We start from the raw sequence: 19,519 nt of genomic DNA on the forward strand, positions 1-19,519 counted from the left end.
AATATTTACCAGAATTTAATTCTGATTTAGCTGTGTAACAGTTGAACATGACTTCCGCATAAGCCAAGAACTGTCAAGAGTTACACGTTTTACTTCCATGCCATTTCTGAGGGAGCAAAATACTGACACAGTGAGATACTTTGTAAAAAAAGGTTACTAATTTCAGTATTGCCATCATTGTTTCCTACTGTCTCCACAAAAAGTTAATGCCATCCATTTACTAATCACATTTTAAAATTAACGCAAACATCAGGTTTCTCTGCTACAAAATTCCACCAGTTTCTGCCTATGGGAGTTCAAAAGCCTCAGAATCCTCAGACTGTGTGTTGCTTTTCACTACTTCCTAGATACCTTTTATTCAACCACTTTCTGATTCAACCACTTTCTGATTTTATGTAAAGATGGGAAAACAGAACAGAAAGCAGGAAAGAAAGCGTGGTGGACATGCTGCAGTAAAAGTCGAGAACTATAATATCCTAAATTCCTTGATTCGCTCAATTACTGCCCCTTGTTGCAAGATCCTGTGATCAAGTGATACTGGGCTTATACACAAAAATCCAAAATAAACACACATACATCGATCATAGCTACTACCGGTATCCTGTATCATCTCAGCATTCACAGAGAGATAAATTTAAGTATTTGCGAAAAGAACATTTCGGGGAGCAAGAAAGCTTCTTCCTCTTTGATAGAGCATCATTCTACTGATTTAAGAATGTCGCTTTCCTACATGGATCATTTGTATTAACGTCATAAGATGGTTTGGTAAGTTTTCCAAGTTGACATCATCAAAAACATGAAAGAAAAAAGAAAAGAATAGAAAAAAAAGAGGTATTACCAGCATCCCCGTTCAGTCTAAAAAAAAAAAAAAAAAGTAGTCTTTCTCACCCGCCTATTGAGAGCAGTTTTGCTACCAAGCTTGGTCATGTCTCCAAGACTGTTCTGAGAAACTCTCTTGTCAACCTCTTCATGCAATCCTTTGGAAAAGAAAACAAAAAGGCAGGCATTTTCTCCATTCGTATACATTTGACTGATCTATAAAATAACACTAATTATCTGACAATTATTTAACTAATTTTTTCCAAAAAACCCAGATTTTTTTAACATTAGTTTTGTAACTGTTATATCATTCTCCTGCATAACCTTACCTGCATTATCTGTATAAGGAATATCCCCGTTGGTTGTCGAAGCTACCATCAGTTTTTTTGCATTACTAAGTCCTCGGCTATTCAGAAAAACGGGCAAATGGACTATGTTTCTCATGTAATCATGTCCATTTATGTTTGAATCACGTAGAACACTGTTGAGATTCTGGTTAATAGCCTTTATTATTATGTGTGGGTCACTTGCAAAAATAGCAATAAATGGGCCTTTTGAAAACAAGACTCGCACCTGTAAAAAAGCAGACAGCACACCTTGTTAATAATAGTAACTGTGGATCATTTGAACATCTGACTCAACATTTTATATTCATTCTGTTTCAGTTATAAACTTGAGAGGACAAGAGATATATAGAGATGTCAGTTTCTTCAACATGAGATATCTTATGTTTGGAACTTACCCACAATTAGAAATAAGCACACTTGACAAATTAACAGTAGTAGTTACAGTGAAGTCATCACCAAGAAGGGATCACACAGTAATGTCCTAGCCCCCCCCAAACGTTTAGCATTTCAGTATTTTTCATCTAAGGTATGAAAAATTCTCCAAACATTCTAAGTTTGTTTCAACAGGATATTAATTTTCAATAATTTACATATGATTATTTCACAACTTTTCACAAGTATTAACATGTACAGTCCCTACTGGGATTTCATTTTCAACTTTTAAAACCCATCACACTTAGTATTACAATTACGCCAATCTACACAAACGTTAAAAGACTACACACACAGACTCTGTTTGTATGCCTTCTTTCTACAGAAAATACACAATAATCGTGTGTATCTGAGCTCATCTATGGAAGAGTTCACCCAGATAATCCAGAGATCATCTTTACAAAATGATCCAACTCACAGTATCAAGCATCTGTAAAACTTTGTCCTGTTCACAAGCATCCAATCCATCAATAATTACAACAAGCCTTGTCTGGTTCTGAGTGAAGCTGTCAATGGTTTTTGCCATTTTGGCCATCAGTTCCACCTCACATTTCAAAACCTATAAAAATTAAAAGTAAAGACAGAAGAGACATGTCTATAATACTTAAAACTCACAAAAATGCATATAGTTCCTTTTGCAGATTGCTACTTTCCCCAAAAATACTTCAATAAGATTACAAAAATAAACACTTATAAATACCCAAAGTCCTAAAATGTCACTTCCAAAATTTTAATTTCCTATTTGCACAAAAATGTACAGCAGAACTCCATATTCCACTTTAACGTAACAAACTACCCTTATTTAAAATCCATTATAATGTTATTTAAAAATAAAGTAATACTTATGCACTGTAAATCAGTATTCCAAGAGTAAACAAAAAAGTATTTGTAGCTTCAGCTAATCCTCAAAAATTGCTTTGCATAAAATGTACACTACAATTTTCTATCTGCCTTCCAGTCAAGGAAATCAGTCATTCCTATTCAGGATATACAATCTGAAAATTTATAAAGTTTTTCAACATTAAGTTACACATTTAACAACCACCCTTAGCGTAAAAACAGAGGTGGAATTCACTTGCCTTAATTTCAGCAACTAATAGGTAGACATTAAAATCTGATCTATTCACCACTAGATATATCTTAAATGTGCACATTAAGATGACATAAGTCATATGAGGAACTCTCTGGAACATTTTCTATCAATTTAGATATAACCCAGCTAAACAATAGTATTTTCTACCATTTTTCATTAAATACATGAACCGTTTTTGAATGTTCTTTCAGTCCTATCCTGCCTTTCTTAGTAAAGAGGTCTTGCAGACAGCCAACGTTAGGCTTGTTTTTTCACCTTTAGAATATTTTAAAGGTTATTCTTTCTAATCCTATGATCTAAAGTAAGGTTTTACTAACTACTGATCATTTAGAACAATTGTCTTCCTAGTACCTTCCTCCCAGCAAAAATAAAATTAGAAACTGAAAACTTAATCAAAACCTAACATTCCTGCTTGGGCAGACAGATCTTGTACGAAGACAAAGCATAATTACCAGTGGAACAGAAGTATTCCCTTCAGTAAAAACTCACCAAGGTTCATTCTAATGTTGCGAGACTTGGCCCGATTAAATAAATGGTGCCCCTTCTTGAGAAGGCTACAGGTTTGGGTTTTTGTTTCAATTCTTTTAATGGTCGATTCATATAAATGCTTACCTTCATGAACCCCTCGCTTTTCAACTTGTGAAGCTTGGAGGCAGCGTTGTGAAGACGTTTTCTTTGAGAATTCAAAACTGAATCCATGACTTGCCACCATGTGCGACAATTCAAGATAAAGGCCAAACCAACAACACAGGTAACTGATATAAGAATAACATTTACTGTCATGTTGGCTGGTTCTACATTAAAAATAGCCAGCAGGGCAATTGCAGAAACAACGCAAGACAGTATGAACAGGAAAATCACAAAGGAAGGGAGACAGCAAGTTTTCTTCCATTTCTTTTTACCTAGGAAACAAGTATTTGTTGTTAAAATGAATGTAAAAATGTAATTACAGGTGAGTACAAAATCTATTAACTTGCATACTTCTCATAAAACACTAACTTGCACAGAAGGTTACCGCAGGGTTACCACCCAGTCACAAACACGTGAAAAAAATTGTCTAAATTTGCCAAAATTCTTATAAATTATGGAAATATTCCTTTAATCTTCAATTTATTTCCATTGTTTCAAGAAATCCACACTGGATGGAAACGATCTTTATTAAATAGATTTCATATCAGTGGTTTCATCCCCTTTGTGACCTATCTCAGTAAAGTGTATTCATACAAGTAAATCCTAGGAAAACAGTAAGGTAATTATCGGTTTTAAACAGAAACACGATACATTACCTAGTACTAATGGTGCCACTGGAGAACTAAATCAAAATTGCAAGCTACAACCTGAGACTATCCTTTCTTCCATGCTAAAGCATACACAAACAAGGGAGGACAGCAGATGGAAGATTTGGATAGATCACAAGGGCCTCAGTAAAGAATAGAGACCTCCTGACTTCAGTTGGATTGATAAGGAAGAGACGAAGAAATATTGCAGTTGGAGGTTAGCACAGCTGAAGTAGTGATCAAAGAAATAGCTTTTTTCCAAAGTAGTAGCCTCCGCCTTGAGGACGTGGACACATCTGGTGATGTGCACATGTAGAAGGTTCACATCTTCTGTACACATTTGCTGATAACAAAGAACGGAATATAGCAATAATCTGATAAAAAAAAATAACAGCTAAAAATCAATATTTGAACTGGAATGGAAAAAATCAAATTTTAAGTTTGCTACACGGAAAGAATATCCAAGGTTTATACACAGCCCACATATGATATCCTAGACTGGGATATGAGCTGGACATATGTGACAGATCGGATTGTGATGCAGGACAAAGCAACAGAAATGCATAGTGACAGGAGTGAGTGGCAAGAAGAGAAGAATAACAGCTGAGTTATAATTACATTCAGTTCTAGACATCTTGAAGTAGGGCTTTAAGCTTCCTCTAGCTAGAAAGAGATAGAACAGGATTAGAGACAGACTTAGGAATCATCAACAATGAAATGTCAATTGCATGGGCCTGTCTGCGAGTTTACAGACATAGAAAAAATTATCTCCTGTCTCTGTATGTTACAGGAGACTAAGAAGAAACCAATATGCAATTTCTGTGAACACCCAGAGAGAAAAAACCTATGACCCTAGACCTATAAACATCTGGAGACAAGGAGAAGATGTGCAAGATCATCAAAAACGGAAAATAAAATAAAAAAAAAAATCAATTAGATAAATAGGAAGACCACAGGAAGGCAACAGAGCCAAGGAATACAAGAGAAATATAAGATTACAAATGAAAGTACTACACTGCCACTCTCAAGTCAACTTTGGGAGAAATTACAGCATCATGAAAGCCGTTTCACAGAGGTTAAGGAGAAGAACTGCAGAACGTTTAATATGGAAATAAGGGTGAAAAAATCCACATACCGCTTTCCTAAAGAACATTCAGTGAATTTGAGAAATAACAAAGAAGAGTAAGTGGTGTTCAGCACAATAGCATGTTTTTTCCACCCTCTGCACGACAGGAGAGTCTAAATGTTTCACTTTGTAAGCGGAGACAGCATCTAACCGATTCCTCAATTTGCGGTCAAGGTCAAAATGAAATGAGAAGTAACTGACTGAAACTGAACTCAAAGTAGAAATAAATCCTCTATGACTCAAGAATTCCCTTTCTTCACAATATCATACTCTGTTCTGCAAATTCTCTTCAGAAATATAAAAATGGGACAGCAGAAAATAGTTTGTTCCATTTGGATCAAGTAGGAATATTTCATCCTATCTTACCAGTGCTGATCACAGCAATTTATAGTTTTGGATCGACATGTTCTACACGTTTATTATTTCCCAGTATAAGCAGTGGTCACTCATAAAAGCTCTGAATTAAAATCTAATAAATCAAATAGAAACTTCTTTTAGCAGTACACAAAAGTATACTTTTCCCTTTATCTGAATCAGACACAATGACTCAATTGCTATGGAAAAATACCATGCTGCATCTAAAAGGATGCAATATAAATATGCATTTCCATTGACACCTCTGAAAACTATACTTCACAGGAGATATTCTATTAATAAAATCAAGATAAGCAAAGAAAACAGGCCATTTTTTTCTCCAAAACAATGCAAAGAGTTTCCCCTTCTGTATGAATTGCTGCATGGCTACAACAGTTTCTAAAAAGAGCTTATAATGTGAAAAACGGAACCCTGATAGCAGTGCACTGAAATGGAATAATCGGAAATGTCATTCAGGTAATAAAAACCTTGTGTATCTTCTGTCTTGAAAACTCGAAATAGCCTTGTTGCTAAGAAACCAAATTCCCTTTCACACGCATCAGAGAGGGTAGCAATCATCTCAGCCAATGACGTTTCTCCACCTACACTGGACAGTCTATTGTAGTCCGTAAACAAAAATCTGAAAGAGAAAAATCCACATATTTTGTATACTTCAGAAAGCTTTAGATATTTTCTAGCAACCAAAACGAAAAATCTTCCTGCGTCTCTGAAGCTAAGTCTTTTCAAGTGGCACAAAATGTAAAACACTTAAATACTTTTTTTTTTTTAAACACTACATAGCATTGAAGTATTTGTTTCTTCTCCCGTTATCAAACTCTTCTTTGCCCCACTTCCTATTCTAAAATTTGATTTCTTAAAAAGATGAAAATGGCACCTCAGACGGCAGTAAAAACATAAAAATATCTTCATAATGCAAAACATAACATTGACAAGTATTTCTAAAATTGCATTCCAAGCTATTTGCAAATATTTATGGAGGATTAAAAAAAACAAAAACCAAACAACAAAACAAAACAGAACAAGATCACATAAAAGCACCATGAGACTAAAATACAAGTCTCTAAACAATAAGACTAAACAAAACTATAAAACACATGGCATAAATTTTCTTGCTTTCAGGTACACTGGAAGCTTTGAGCAGTCTGATGCTCTACTTAAGGGGAAATTAAAAAAAACCCACAAAACAATTAGTTAACAAAAGTAATCAGTGAAACAGTAAGCTGTGCCAGAAAACCGAATTCTTATTTTGTCTTCTACAAATTTTTATTAGTATGATAGTCAAAACCCCAAATACTAGAAAGCAGTAACTTTTACTGACTTTGGCAGAGAGTTTTTCTCAAAAACACTATCGTCTTCTTCAGAATGAAAAATTTAGCTACATGATCTTCTAGGGTTACTGTTTTTCAAACAGGAATTTCAACAGCTTTTCATAGGAAGACAAACATGCACAGTCTCAAAAATATCAGAGTGAACCTGAATTATTAATTCAAGAGTAAATAAACGAAATAACTAACCTGACAGGTAAAGCTTTAGTGGTTTGCTCTGGTAATTCCGGCGGGTTCACAAACATGAGTTTGAGAAGTAACTCTAAATATCCAATATGTCTTGCCAATCTTGCACTTAACACCCAGGCCCAGTTCCAGCTCTCACCTTCTCTTCGGCCACCAAAGTAAATTACAGCTAAAATATTAAAAAATAATAAAAAAAAGATGTTTTGGCTATATTTTAGTCAATGTTTACAGCTGAAAGAACCATGAAATCTGAACAGCTAAAGCATGGAGTTGCGTAAAAGGAATTGAATGAATTTTTAATGGTTATGGCTAAAAATGAGAATCCTAAGAGTAAAATAATAAAGTTAATAAACAAAATTCTTCTTTCTTTTCAGGAGTGCCCTTTCACAAATTACATGCAAAACACGAGGAAAGGGTGCAAAAGGGTCTTATTTTCTGCAAAAATATTTAGTATTTTTTTCTGAATCACAAAGCTTGTCTACAAAACAATACTGCATTCCAAAAATAGATTAAAACCTTCACAAACTTCATATAAAATAAGACTTACTAAAGAAAATGTAGAGAACTGCTAATAAGCTGAGTGACACTGCTATTCCAAGCTTTGCATCCACTGTGAAAGCAAGCAATAAACCCAAACCTCCACACAGCAAAAGTGTGAGGAATACAATAAGCCAGGAGAACTGAAACAGAGGTTCGATCTGCTGTCCGGCGAAAGTCTTCATTTCATCTAAAACAAAAAGACAAAACGAGTTAACATGTTAAATCACTCTAGAACAGAAAGCAAAGAAGGTATTATAATGGTCATCTTTGAAAAGAAACACTTTTTTAGTAGACTTCATAACTTTTCCCTATTATTCATCAAAAAAAAAAGACAATGATGCTTGAATTCTTCAAATGTTAATGCAAAACCCTAAGTTTTCATGCATGCAATGTATGAAACCATTTAAGTAATAATACTTGCACTGTCTGCTGCAGATTTCATATGTTTGCAGGCATATTAAAAGCCGTGCCATTTTCTATTCTCCTTCAAAAGTTTAAAACATATTTTATGATGGCAAAGTGTTCTAAAAAAGTAATATCAACAATAAACATGAGTCAAAAATGCACACCACTTTTTGTTTATGACATGGGGCATCAGTTGAACAAAATGAACGCAGAGACCCCATTTTGACTAATATAGAAGCTTTTAAAAACACAGAAATAGCAGAAAGTACTTTGAATCATACTGAAACGTCTCAGAAAAACATCCTTTGTTAGAAAAAAACCAAAACTGTAAATAAGACGCCTATTTCCACTGTGAAAAGCATTGACACTCTTCATATGCTGTATTTGCTTTCTTCTGTCATTTCAGAAAGTTCAAAAAGCTCAAAGTAAATAAGGGGGCAGAGGAAGAAAACTAGATGCAGAGAAAATATACTACAGAGAAACAATATTAATAGTCTGGAATTTATTCTTAAAAAAAAAAAAAAAGGAAAAAAGATGACACACAGCAAAAAGATGACATGCAGCAAAAAGAGGTCTGAACCTGATTTGACACACAAACACCCTCAGCAAGGCATATTTCAGCAGCCATATTTTCAGCAGTACCTAAAGTGTAGATTCACTGCTGCAGGAAACCCAGAGGACAATGGACAGCAACACTTAAAGACTGTCGTGACATTGTATAAATTAACAAAGCAACCAATGGATGAACTGACCACACTAAAATTTAAATCCTTTCATTACAGAAACAGAGACTGGATACAACATTAAATGGACCAACGGCTGTCGCAAAAACTGGCAGCTCCCCTGTGATGCTTTTCATAGATAAATTTGAACCTACAAAAAAGGCTAAATCAAATTTTACCTTCAAGTTTCTTGAGCAGGAAGGATTTTCCACTTCCCCACTGTGCATATAAGCCTACGCAGATAGGTGGCTGCATGGTTGGTTCACTCAGAATATCAGCCAAAGCACTGCTGTACAGATCGTAACCCAGCATGTCACCGTCAGATTCCGTGGGAGACAAGTGTCCTGTAATATGAATACTATGTTACAGAACTTTGCTTTAAGAAATCTCTTCAATATGACAACTTTCATACATAAAATCATGACAGGTTCACCTATATTTGTATATATACTCCTACATTCTTGTTCAAAGGAATTTTAAACCATCCACATGAATGTTACATAATTATAAAGGTCATTACAGCTTACCACAAGAGAGACAAACAAAACCACAAATCACAGAAAGTTAAAGAAATTAATTCCTACACAAGCAAGACCTAAGTAAAAACAAAACAATCAACAGAAGTTGCACAGTATCCAATGTCAAAAGTCAAAAATACAAGGTACATCTGATTTATGTTAAGCTTTTAGAATGATGAACTTTTTGCAAGGGATTTTTTTAAAGCTCTGCCATTAGTTGGAATACTAAAAAAACTAAATGGTTTTTCACATTTCAATATAGAGTTGAATAAACTCAATTCTCAATATACAAGTGATTAAAAAAATATAAAATTAAATACTTATACTTACTGGCTCCGAATATCTGTGTTAAGATACTCTTCTGGTGGCTACAGTCAATATTGTAAGGTGTTTCTCCTGTTTTGTTGGGTCTATAAAGCAATCTACCATCTTTTGGATTTCTTAAGAGTAATTCAGCAAGTTTACGGCTTCTTCCACGAATGGCGATATGAAGTGGAGTATCTCCTTTCTGCAATTAAGTGAAAAACTAGTAATATCTAACATAAATTCCTAAGATTATGAACAGACCATATGTTCCACATCATTTTGGATGCATTATTTACTTGAAATACATCTCAAGGTATTCTCAACAGCATTAATACCTTACAGCAAGCATTTTTTCCCCTTGAAAAAGCAGTACAAAAGTTTCAGAAAAGACAGCTAAATCTAAGGCACTATCTTCTTTCTTGAATGTTTATAACAATATCTTACGGTTCATGAAAACCATAGTCTCTATTTAGAAACAAGTGTCTACTATCAAATTCAGAGACTGGTTTGGAACAAGAGGTACTGCTTGTTAGAATTATTTCAATGTCTGCTCAGATTTCTCCAAAAAACTTTCCTGTAGAAGTTTCCTTACTACATGAAATCGACGTTATTACATATTGGCCCTAAATATAATACTAAGAGGTTAAAAAAGTATCAAATAAATGCTCCTGTATTTAAAAGGTTTAAAATCAAAGTAGGTAATGCATAAGAGGACAGCAACAAACCATTGTATTTGTCCTTGGCATTGCCTGGTTTAAAGTCTACTAATCAAAACCAAACATCAGTGACAAATAACAACCATTCTCTATGCTCTTTTTTCAAATGTATTAAGAATTAGTATTCCTATCTGTGAAATTTTTATTCCTGACCTGGAATTTTTTTTTTTTTAATATTACTAAAAGCACCCTAATACAAACAAAAAAAATTCATTATATTAATGTTGGGAATTAATTTATATTTAAGTATTCTGATCTATTTAATTATTAAGCATATGGGAGACTAAGTATTTAAGCGTTATGGTCTACTTAATTATTAAGCATATGGGAAGCTTTCTTTCTGTATTAGCCTTGACAGTTCACTACAAAATTCTGCTTCAAAACTAAAATGATTAAACATACTAAAGTAAACAAACAAATAGTCTTTACCTTGTCTACAGCAGAGACCTTAGCTCCTTTATCCAGAAGAAGCTCCACTATTTCAATATTTCTCATCTTGGTTGCCTTTATAAGTGGTGTTTCTCCGTCCTAAAAGGAAAAAATAAAGGCTTAATAAAAAGATCTTTTCTGTATACTCAAAACCAAGCAAAAACTAGTGATAGCATAACAAATTAAGTCCCAAACTTTTAAGAGAATTTTTATTTAAATATGTTACTGTGTGAATAACAACATTTCAGTACATACATTATTGCAAAAGTATCACAGACCCTGTATTCCACATTGGTTAGAACCACAGAACAAAATACATTTCTGTTAATAACAGTGTCAAACAGAAAACAAGATTCAGATATAATACAAGATGTTTGAAAAGACACTCATAGAAGAGGCAATTCACTGCTGTACATACTACTTCCCCTATTTTTTTTATTCCTGCACATGCAGTAAACTGTGGTCTAAACTTTCATTCTTAGTAATATCAGAAACCTATTTTCCTCAGTTTCCAGTAGCACCTGCTCTCTACTCCTTATTGCTGGTCATGTCAATGATGCTGAGGTAAACCATTCACACTTTCCCTACTATTGAGTTTTAGTAGAAGGTGATGTTTATCAACTAAAGGGATGTTACCATTGATAAAAATAAATTCCGTGTTTCAGAAGAAATTATTTTTTTATTTTACAGCATGCAGGGTATCGACACTTCACAAAAACTGAATTTGGTATTATGGTCTTAACATCACATAGGGGTTGAGAACACATGTTAAACAAAGCAATTCAATTAAAATTGTAATCATTACCTTTGTACATGTTTCAGTATCAGGGTTGCATTGCAAGATATCCCTCACCATTGTAGCATTTCCTTTCTCAACTGCCCAGTATAAAGCAGTTTTATTATCCTGCAAAAAAAGAGTATTAAATGTTGTCAGTACTTTCACTCAGTTGGATTAATTTCAAAACCTATATATAAAGTACAATCACTATATTGAAAACAGCACACAATACAGCAAGTTCTAGCACAGCTCACAGCTAGGGGAAATGCTACCAAATCTAACGGGCACACCAGTAGAACTCTGGAGCAGGAATGGAAATCTGGCGAGAGAACACAAATCTATTTTAAAAACTTGTGCAAAAAAAGAGCTTTAACAATCCAAGTAGATTTAGCCTGTCTTGAAACAGTTTCCAAAACTACATATGAGTATTTGTTTGTAACTCAAATATACAAGTTTTCTAATGAAAGAAAACAACTTTTTCCAGAGTGTTGCCTTCTTTACCCCTATTATGCAATTATGCAAGTCATGTTTCTCTGCAGCCTTTTTTTTTTTTAAAAAAAAAAAAAAAAAGATTTCTCTTCTATTTGAACATGGAAGTGCTGACCACTTCCAGGCCTTTTAAAAAACTAATTTCCATTTTGTTCTCAATTTTACAGTATAGTCTAATAAAACCATTGAATTGGTCGGCTGGCCTAAAAACAGGCCATACAAGCTGGAAAGCTGTAAAAGTAGATGGATTTGAAAGTCAACACAAAGTACCAGAATGCAGATCAGCCATACACTGCATCACTGAAGCAGGGGGAATAGTTGATAGTTGCAAATCTGCTTGTATCATCTGGGTTTTGGGTTTTTTTCCCCGGCAATGTGTGCTATCTCAGGAAGTCTCCATGCCTGCATCTTTTTGTAGCCTAGTGACTACACCATGACTCTTTCCATTTGATGCACACTTGTGTAGAGACATTTAAGAAAAGCCTCTGAACGTACACCTGCTTCTAAGCAAGAATGCCAACGTTCCCCTTGCAGCCTTCTCCTTTGCTTGCTTCTTTCATTTGCAGCTCTTCCTCTCTCACTCATGGGCTTCACAGCAAACTGAGTTTAAAGCCTTTCTCAACAGTTTCACAAGCCTGGTCAGTAAGATTTCTTTCCTCTCTTATCACCTGGGTTTTGTGTCCTCTGTCCTTCAGTCAGGTGGCTTCCAGCAACACACAAGCCTGAGGAAGCTGACTCCTCACTAGCATCATCAGCTGCACAGCCAGACACTGGTCTGCCAGTTGCTCACAGCTGGGCCCTTCCTCCTTACCAAAAGGGCTGAGAACACCACAAGACCCCCACTGCCCCAACACTCACTCCCAGAGCCCTGTAGTCACGTTTTATCTGCTCAACGTCTCCCCTGACTAGTGTCCGTGTGAATGAATGAGCAGCAAGGAACACAGTTGCTGGAAGGCTGGACAAGACTCAGCAATCTTTCTGGAACATCATGGATTTGGGCAGGCAGGATATCTCCCCAGAACAGGTCTGCCTAGCAGACAGATGCTGCAGGGCCGAACAGCAGAGGGGTTGCTAAACACCAGCGCTCATCACCAATTTTGAGACTGCTGGTCCTTATCTGGAGATCTGAAGTGCACAGCCAGAATCTTCCTCTGATGATTCTCACTCCTGTTGTGTCAACAAGGCCACAAATACATTCACTAGATGAACCACTGCAAATGGCCATACAGACAGCCTCCCACTGCCAGAAGTCACAAGCTTCCTCATCTCCAAGGAGGCTGGGTCCTCTTGCTGCTTCTGTATTGCCTTGGTCACATCAAGACGTTGAAAAGCTCCAGATTTACAGATCCATGTCAGCATGGAGCTGAGACACACAATTCCCAGTTTCCAACGGCAGGTTAGAAGACTACACTACTACTTCTCCAAACTAAAAGCTCCTTGGCCTCTCAGAGAGGCTCTGTATCAACAGCAGGTACTGAATCTTTGCAGCTCACAGCAACTAGTTAGTTTTGTGTCCAAATTTGCAGAACATATGTGCCTGCAAGCAGAGTGATTTGAATAGCTTCAAGCAAAAGAAAGCAAGTTGAATCTAACGATAAAAACAAGTATCTTGCTGAGTAAGAGAGCTTTCAGTAGAAGAATAAAAACAATACCTTAATCAAAGGACAAAAAAAGAAAGAAGGGGTAGGCTGAAAACATGGAAATCACTGACAACACTGCTTAATGTGAGAAAGGAAGTTAACGAAGGAGACAAGAACCAATCAAGCATAGTGACAGAACTGCACTGACAACGGATATGATCTAAGGTGGATTTTAATATATTGATATTAAAATTAAAATATTAAGTATTAAAATAATAATATTAAGCGGGAGTTTAAGTATTTCATTATTTTAAATTTGTTCAATAGTGCAGATGAAATAAGTTCAATTTACATCTTCTGCTTTTCAACCATTATGTAAATTAACCGAAAAAAAATGCTGCTTAACAAGTCGTTACGATTACATATGTCTTCTATCTTAAAAACTGCACAGTAACTTGATGTATTTTTAATGTCTGATGGGAATCCCAGTTTCCTAGAGAGTAGACTGAGCAAGTTTTTAAAGACCTGGTTTTTAGAAACATAATATAATTGTTTAGTATTCAAAATTCTCTAACATGTACATTGTTGTACTTACCTGACCTCTGATATCTATATCAGCATATTTATGGAGAAGGGCCCTCACAATTTCAACGTGACCTCCTCTGACAGCCCCAATCAGCACTGTATCTCCACTCTAGAAAAATGGTGAAAAAATACTGAAGATGAATTAATACTATTTAGCAAAAAGAAAAGCAACACAGACTAAATCATAGCCTCAAAATATACATTATGCCTATTTACATTAAGAAATCTGCACTCATTTTAATGAAAGATACAAAAAAATAGTTATCTCTGCAAAAACAAGCGTATAAAAGAAAATATTCTGGACTCCTTTTTTATATTTTTTTTGCAAAGAGATGAAATAATATATATTTATGGCAAAACAAACACCCCGAAAATAAGTCCAGCTTAAACCACTATCCTAAAATGTAACAGCACAAATTGATGATGAATACAAAAAAAATCCAGCTGTTCTCTGTCTTCATAGGAAGACCAACCACTCACAGTAATAACCTCTTTACAATCAGACAAGTAATTACTCACAGTAATAAAAACTCTTTACAATCAGACAAGAATGTTGGCTGTCTCCTTTAGATGTTTCACAGCTGACAAAAGATCTTCAACAATTTTAAAGAATTTTATCCCTTTTTTTGTGCAGATTTGACTGCTATCCTGTTTACATACACTATGCTGTTATAAAGAAAAGAAGCAAAAGGCTGATTTTATCTCAAATTTATCAAAAGAAATAAATATTTTGCTGTGATAAATGGAGTTGTAGATACGTAAAAAAAAGTTACAATTCTGCTTAAGGCTTCTGATTTTAACACACTTAAGGATATGTCAGAATTTCAGAAAATGAAATCCTGAAACTACCTAACACTTCTTTTATGATGGAATGGGAAAAGTGTGTCTCACAGGTGTGGAATTCAGCTAGAAAGTTCAGGGTAGTAGTAGACCCCTGTCAACCAGAGTCATATACCTGGCTGCAAACCAAGAAATTTTCCTTATCAAAATCTACTCTAGCATCTGAAACTAAGGCTACCCATTGTTTGACGTATTTTTGGAATACAGTCAGCTGTACTGAAAGCTATAATTTATCCTTCCTAAGAGCATAGGAATGCAGACAGTGGTAGAATTTTGTGACAGAAGAGGCGAAAAGGGAGACTGTAATATATTTTCTTAAATATTTAAAGTTTTGCTTTGATATGTGCCTCAGATCAAAATTGTTGTCACATGCAACACCAGCTCAGTACATAACCATCTAAGAAAAGCACTAAGCTGAAACTTGAAATACAGTAAAAAGCATGCAAAAATCCTTTTAAAATTGCAAGGCAAATATTAGGAGGTTTTCCTCTCTTCTCTGCAACCCCAAGCAATTCAATTTAGGGACCAGGCATTCAGCCCCTGAACTAAAACACTGATCTTGACAGAAGCACCCAAGCTTAAGTATCTAACCACTTACAGCCCCAAGGGTGCAGTGCTTGGTCTGCCTCTGACACTTCAGAAAAATCTGACTATCAAAAGGACGCTGTAGACAGCCCAAAGCACGTATATAAGCAAGCAAATAAATCCCCAAGTGGCTAGCAAGCAGATTCACCCTCTGGTCACTGCCCATCCTGCACACCTCTGCTGAACAATGCAATCGCAGCTCAGGTACACAGCGCAACTTTCAACAGTTACACTGACATGTCTTAACCCAGAACTGAAGTCTTCCTCTAATATATACAAGTTTCCTAGTAAAAAGTTTCATTGTAAATAGTAAAGGTACACGCTGAATGAAATACATTCTTTTTATAACATACATTGTTTTACAATTTTAACTACCACTAAGCACTACCACCTGTATTAATACACAAAACCCCCACCCCAAACCTGCAAGTTAGTTCAGTATTAGCCTTATGTTACAGATACAACAAATATACAACCATAAACCATTTCCATGTCATATCGAAACTCACAATTCAAGAATCTCAAAGAAAAAGAGTAGTTTCTGTAGTTTATCTTTACCTCCACACAGCAACATTTTCTACTTAACATACTTGTAAAATCGCAATACATAAAAATACCCCTAGGTGGCAGAAAAATTAGAAAGCCAAAGAAATCACGTACCCACAAATTTGTGTACACCAGTATTTAAGTATGTATTATTATTACATATATACTAAAATTACAATTATGATGAAAATTTACTCACTCTATCAGGAATGTTCACATAAGTTCCAGCGTCAAGAAGATCCTGCACAATTTCAGTATGCCCCTCCTTTGATGCAATCATCAAAGCTGTATTTCCATCTTTATCTGTTAAGTTTACATTTGGGTTCCTTTTCAGTATTTCTTTTACCGAGTCAGTATAGCCACCCTTCACTGCTACAATAAGCGCAGTCATAGAATTCTTTAAACAAAAACAACAGATTTTATTGTACAGGGGGTATCAGCAGTTTAAATAACAGAAGAACACTCACTGATGTTACTTCTTAACCATCCAAATGTTACTTCAGTTGTATGTTTTAAAGTGCACTGCTATGCTGTTTTTAAAGAAGAAATAAAGTAAGTCCTATAGCAGAGAATACTTCAAATGCGAACAGTAAAGCTAAGATCGGTTTATTCTAACTCCTGAATGTCACATGGTGAAATAATTTTCTTGTCATATGGAAATACAGTATTATCAGAGCACCCATGTCTGCCAATGCCGCCCACAAACTTCAGAAACAGTCATATGAATACCAATTCCTAATTGCTATTTGGTACTAATTTTCCACTTAACTTTTACTGATTTTTTTTTTACAAGCATTTTAAGTGTTTTATGAAACAAAAGAATTAAAATCTGTTTTATTTAAAAACAATATTCACCTGAAACCTAAAAATTTCCAACTTCTGAGAAGGCATAACAGCCATTATTATTTTCAAAAGATGTGTTGTGTTTGATTTACTTTTCAAGTAGCTCTGAGGAATAAGTTGTTTGACCTATCAGGCTTAAGTACTGAATTAATTTTGATAGTGTTAACCTTCAGAGAACAATAACCTAAATTCATTTATGTTCATCAAAATTTACACTTTATATAACAGCGTGTCAACTGTCAATACCACTCCCTACGTACACATATTTTTATTAAAAGGCACAAAGAAGTTCGTATAATCTTCACATGCAATTTGCAAATAGCTGGAAAGTAATATACTCAAACATCAACATTGTTTCATGCATTTCTTGCTATTTGTAGTATAAAATAAAACCGGGCACGCAGATGTATGTCCCCACACCTTACCACCAGACAACAAACAATTACTTACGGCTCCTTCTTGATCAACATCAGCTCCCATTTGCAGCAAGTATTTCACACACTCCAAATGACCCTTCCTTGCTGCCCAAACCAGTGGAGTGGTTCCATACTGAAAAAATATTTATAACATTTTTATCATACTGCTCTCTGTATTTAGTATCTCCTACAATCTAGGATTCATCCTATACTTTATTGCTTTAGCTTTTACAAAGATATAATGTTATCTTGTGAATTAACACGAGCATTTGAAAGTCATTTTAACTTTTTCTTTTTACAAGATAGTTGTAAGAATTATTTTTCTATGCAACCTAGGACAGGAAGGTTTCCAATAGCTTAGAAAACAGAAATAGCTCCATTGAAACCAATGTTCACAACCATCTTCAGCATCCTATGGAAAAAATTATTGCAAGTATAATGACTTATTTGCACACTAATTCTAATCATATGGGCAAATAACAGTGGGTGTTTTTCCAATCAAAAACTCATAGATTTATTTTTGTAATAAAAATTTACAAGAAATGTATCAAGCATTAAAGAAATTAAGTATTACATGAATATAACTTACTTTGTCAGAGCAGTTCACTTTAGCTCCATGTTGTAGTAAAAGATGTACTATATCTGAGTGGCCCCGTCCTGCTGCCCAAATAATTGGATAAACACTGTATTGCTTAGAATTAAAAAAAAAAAAAAACAAACCAAACAAAAACAGAATCTTAATTATTTTTCATGAATGATATAGACCACAATGCTCCATGAGATGATAAACCCCTAGAAGAAGGAATATACAGAAATATATCTAACTTTGTATCAATAACTCTTGCCCAGTACATTGTCTAGATGATGTCTAGGAAGATGTCTACTGTTCTGAATCAATTTTGGTTTGTAACTCCTTAAACAAGGTTTAAAAATTCACATCCTTAACATAAACATTTGTAATCTAAGAGAGAAGGAGACAGCCATGCAATATCCCTGAGTAACCAGGACTGCAGATCAGTCACGTCAGAGGCTGCATCTGCAAACCAGATGGAATCCACCATGAGAAAGGAACGTGACTAGTGTTCTTCCCTGATTGTTTGCTGTGGCCTCAAACACCACAGAGCTGACCGTAAAAACAAATTGTTCATTTAAGTTTCAATATACATATACTTTTATAGAAAATGCTTATAAAATAAATCTCAAAATCTTAGTTTTTTAATTCTCTCTGACATGTATGGTGTATAAATATATGATCTAGTCCATTTGGTAACTATTTTGAAACAATTAAAACAAATTATTGTTTCCAAATTGCACATATTAGTTATCCCATTAACTTACACAGACACAGAAAAATAACAACTGTTATACAGGTAGCATTTGATATGCTACTTATCTTTTCTATTATTTCTTCTCCTGCTAATTTGAATCTTATTAAAAGTTACACATTCGACTGTCTTAAAAAAAATGTAATTAAAAACAGTGGCTGTCATGCAGATCTTTAAAGAAATCTCTTCATTAATAAAGTACAGTGATTAACATTATTTTGCAAAAAATGCAAAATGTTTAATCAAGATAATAAGATGAGTGTACAATTCAGGCCTTTAAACATTTTGGGGGGAGAGGGGGACATGTTTAAGACTAAAACTTACCATTCCTGTGATGTTTGGATTTGCTCCTTTCTCAAGCAGCAGTTTAGCTACTTCAGTACGGCCTTTATATGATGCCCACATCAGGGCAGTCCATCCTCCCTGGCAAGCACAATTCAAAGAAACGTAAACACACCATAAAATATTCTTTAGAAACCTAATTAGTGACTTTAATTTTATTTTCTATTTGTCCTAAGACTGTTTTGCAAGTCCAAAACGTAACGAGGACTGAGCATGCAACCTTGTAATCATACTTCTCTAATAAGCACACAATTGAAAATACTAATTTCCTGCTGAAAGCAACACTTAGGAGAATATCGTGTCCTAAACATTCCTGAATTTGCAGTAAACACACAATTCAGACTTGAAGTGCATACAAATCTGATCACTGGGCAAACAAACCAAGAAGAACAAACTACCTTAAACCAAAAATCTAGAATCCAAATCAGTGAACTTGAAGGGTTTATTTTTTATTTGTGTAACAGACACCTGGCTTTCATACAGTAACTATGTAAAGACTTGCTCCTTTTTTCTTGAAGCAGCAAATCATACATCCTCTTAAGGGATTAAAAAGAGCAATTAACTTCAGGCTGCA

The 19,519-nt window shown here is 34.8% G+C and overlaps 1 protein-coding gene across 4 annotated transcripts in view; it reads right to left on the minus strand.

Annotated features, from left to right (window-relative positions):
* The window catches only part of KIDINS220 (kinase D interacting substrate 220), an 84,919-nt gene that overhangs the window by 48,580 nt on the left and 16,820 nt on the right, over positions 1-19,519 (minus strand). For all 4 annotated transcript variants that reach the window (XM_063330441.1, XM_063330440.1, XM_063330438.1 and 1 more), the window contains exons 5-20: positions 18,928-19,026; positions 17,868-17,969; positions 17,313-17,411; positions 16,219-16,416; positions 14,059-14,157; positions 11,422-11,520; positions 10,617-10,715; positions 9,496-9,673; positions 8,827-8,991; positions 7,528-7,707; positions 6,984-7,149; positions 5,937-6,088; positions 3,304-3,593; positions 2,017-2,157; positions 1,149-1,392; positions 889-977 (exon numbers count right to left, since the gene is read on the minus strand). In XM_063330441.1, the coding sequence (XP_063186511.1) occupies positions 889-977; positions 1,149-1,392; positions 2,017-2,157; positions 3,304-3,593; positions 5,937-6,088; positions 6,984-7,149; positions 7,528-7,707; positions 8,827-8,991; positions 9,496-9,673; positions 10,617-10,715; positions 11,422-11,520; positions 14,059-14,157; positions 16,219-16,416; positions 17,313-17,411; positions 17,868-17,969; positions 18,928-19,026 (2,400 nt within the window). The remainder of the gene's footprint in view (positions 1-888; positions 978-1,148; positions 1,393-2,016; positions 2,158-3,303; positions 3,594-5,936; positions 6,089-6,983; positions 7,150-7,527; positions 7,708-8,826; positions 8,992-9,495; positions 9,674-10,616; positions 10,716-11,421; positions 11,521-14,058; positions 14,158-16,218; positions 16,417-17,312; positions 17,412-17,867; positions 17,970-18,927; positions 19,027-19,519) is intronic.

The sequence above is a fragment of the Chroicocephalus ridibundus genome, chromosome 3 (assembly GCF_963924245.1).
Source record: "Chroicocephalus ridibundus chromosome 3, bChrRid1.1, whole genome shotgun sequence".
Lineage (NCBI taxonomy): Eukaryota > Metazoa > Chordata > Aves > Charadriiformes > Laridae > Chroicocephalus > Chroicocephalus ridibundus.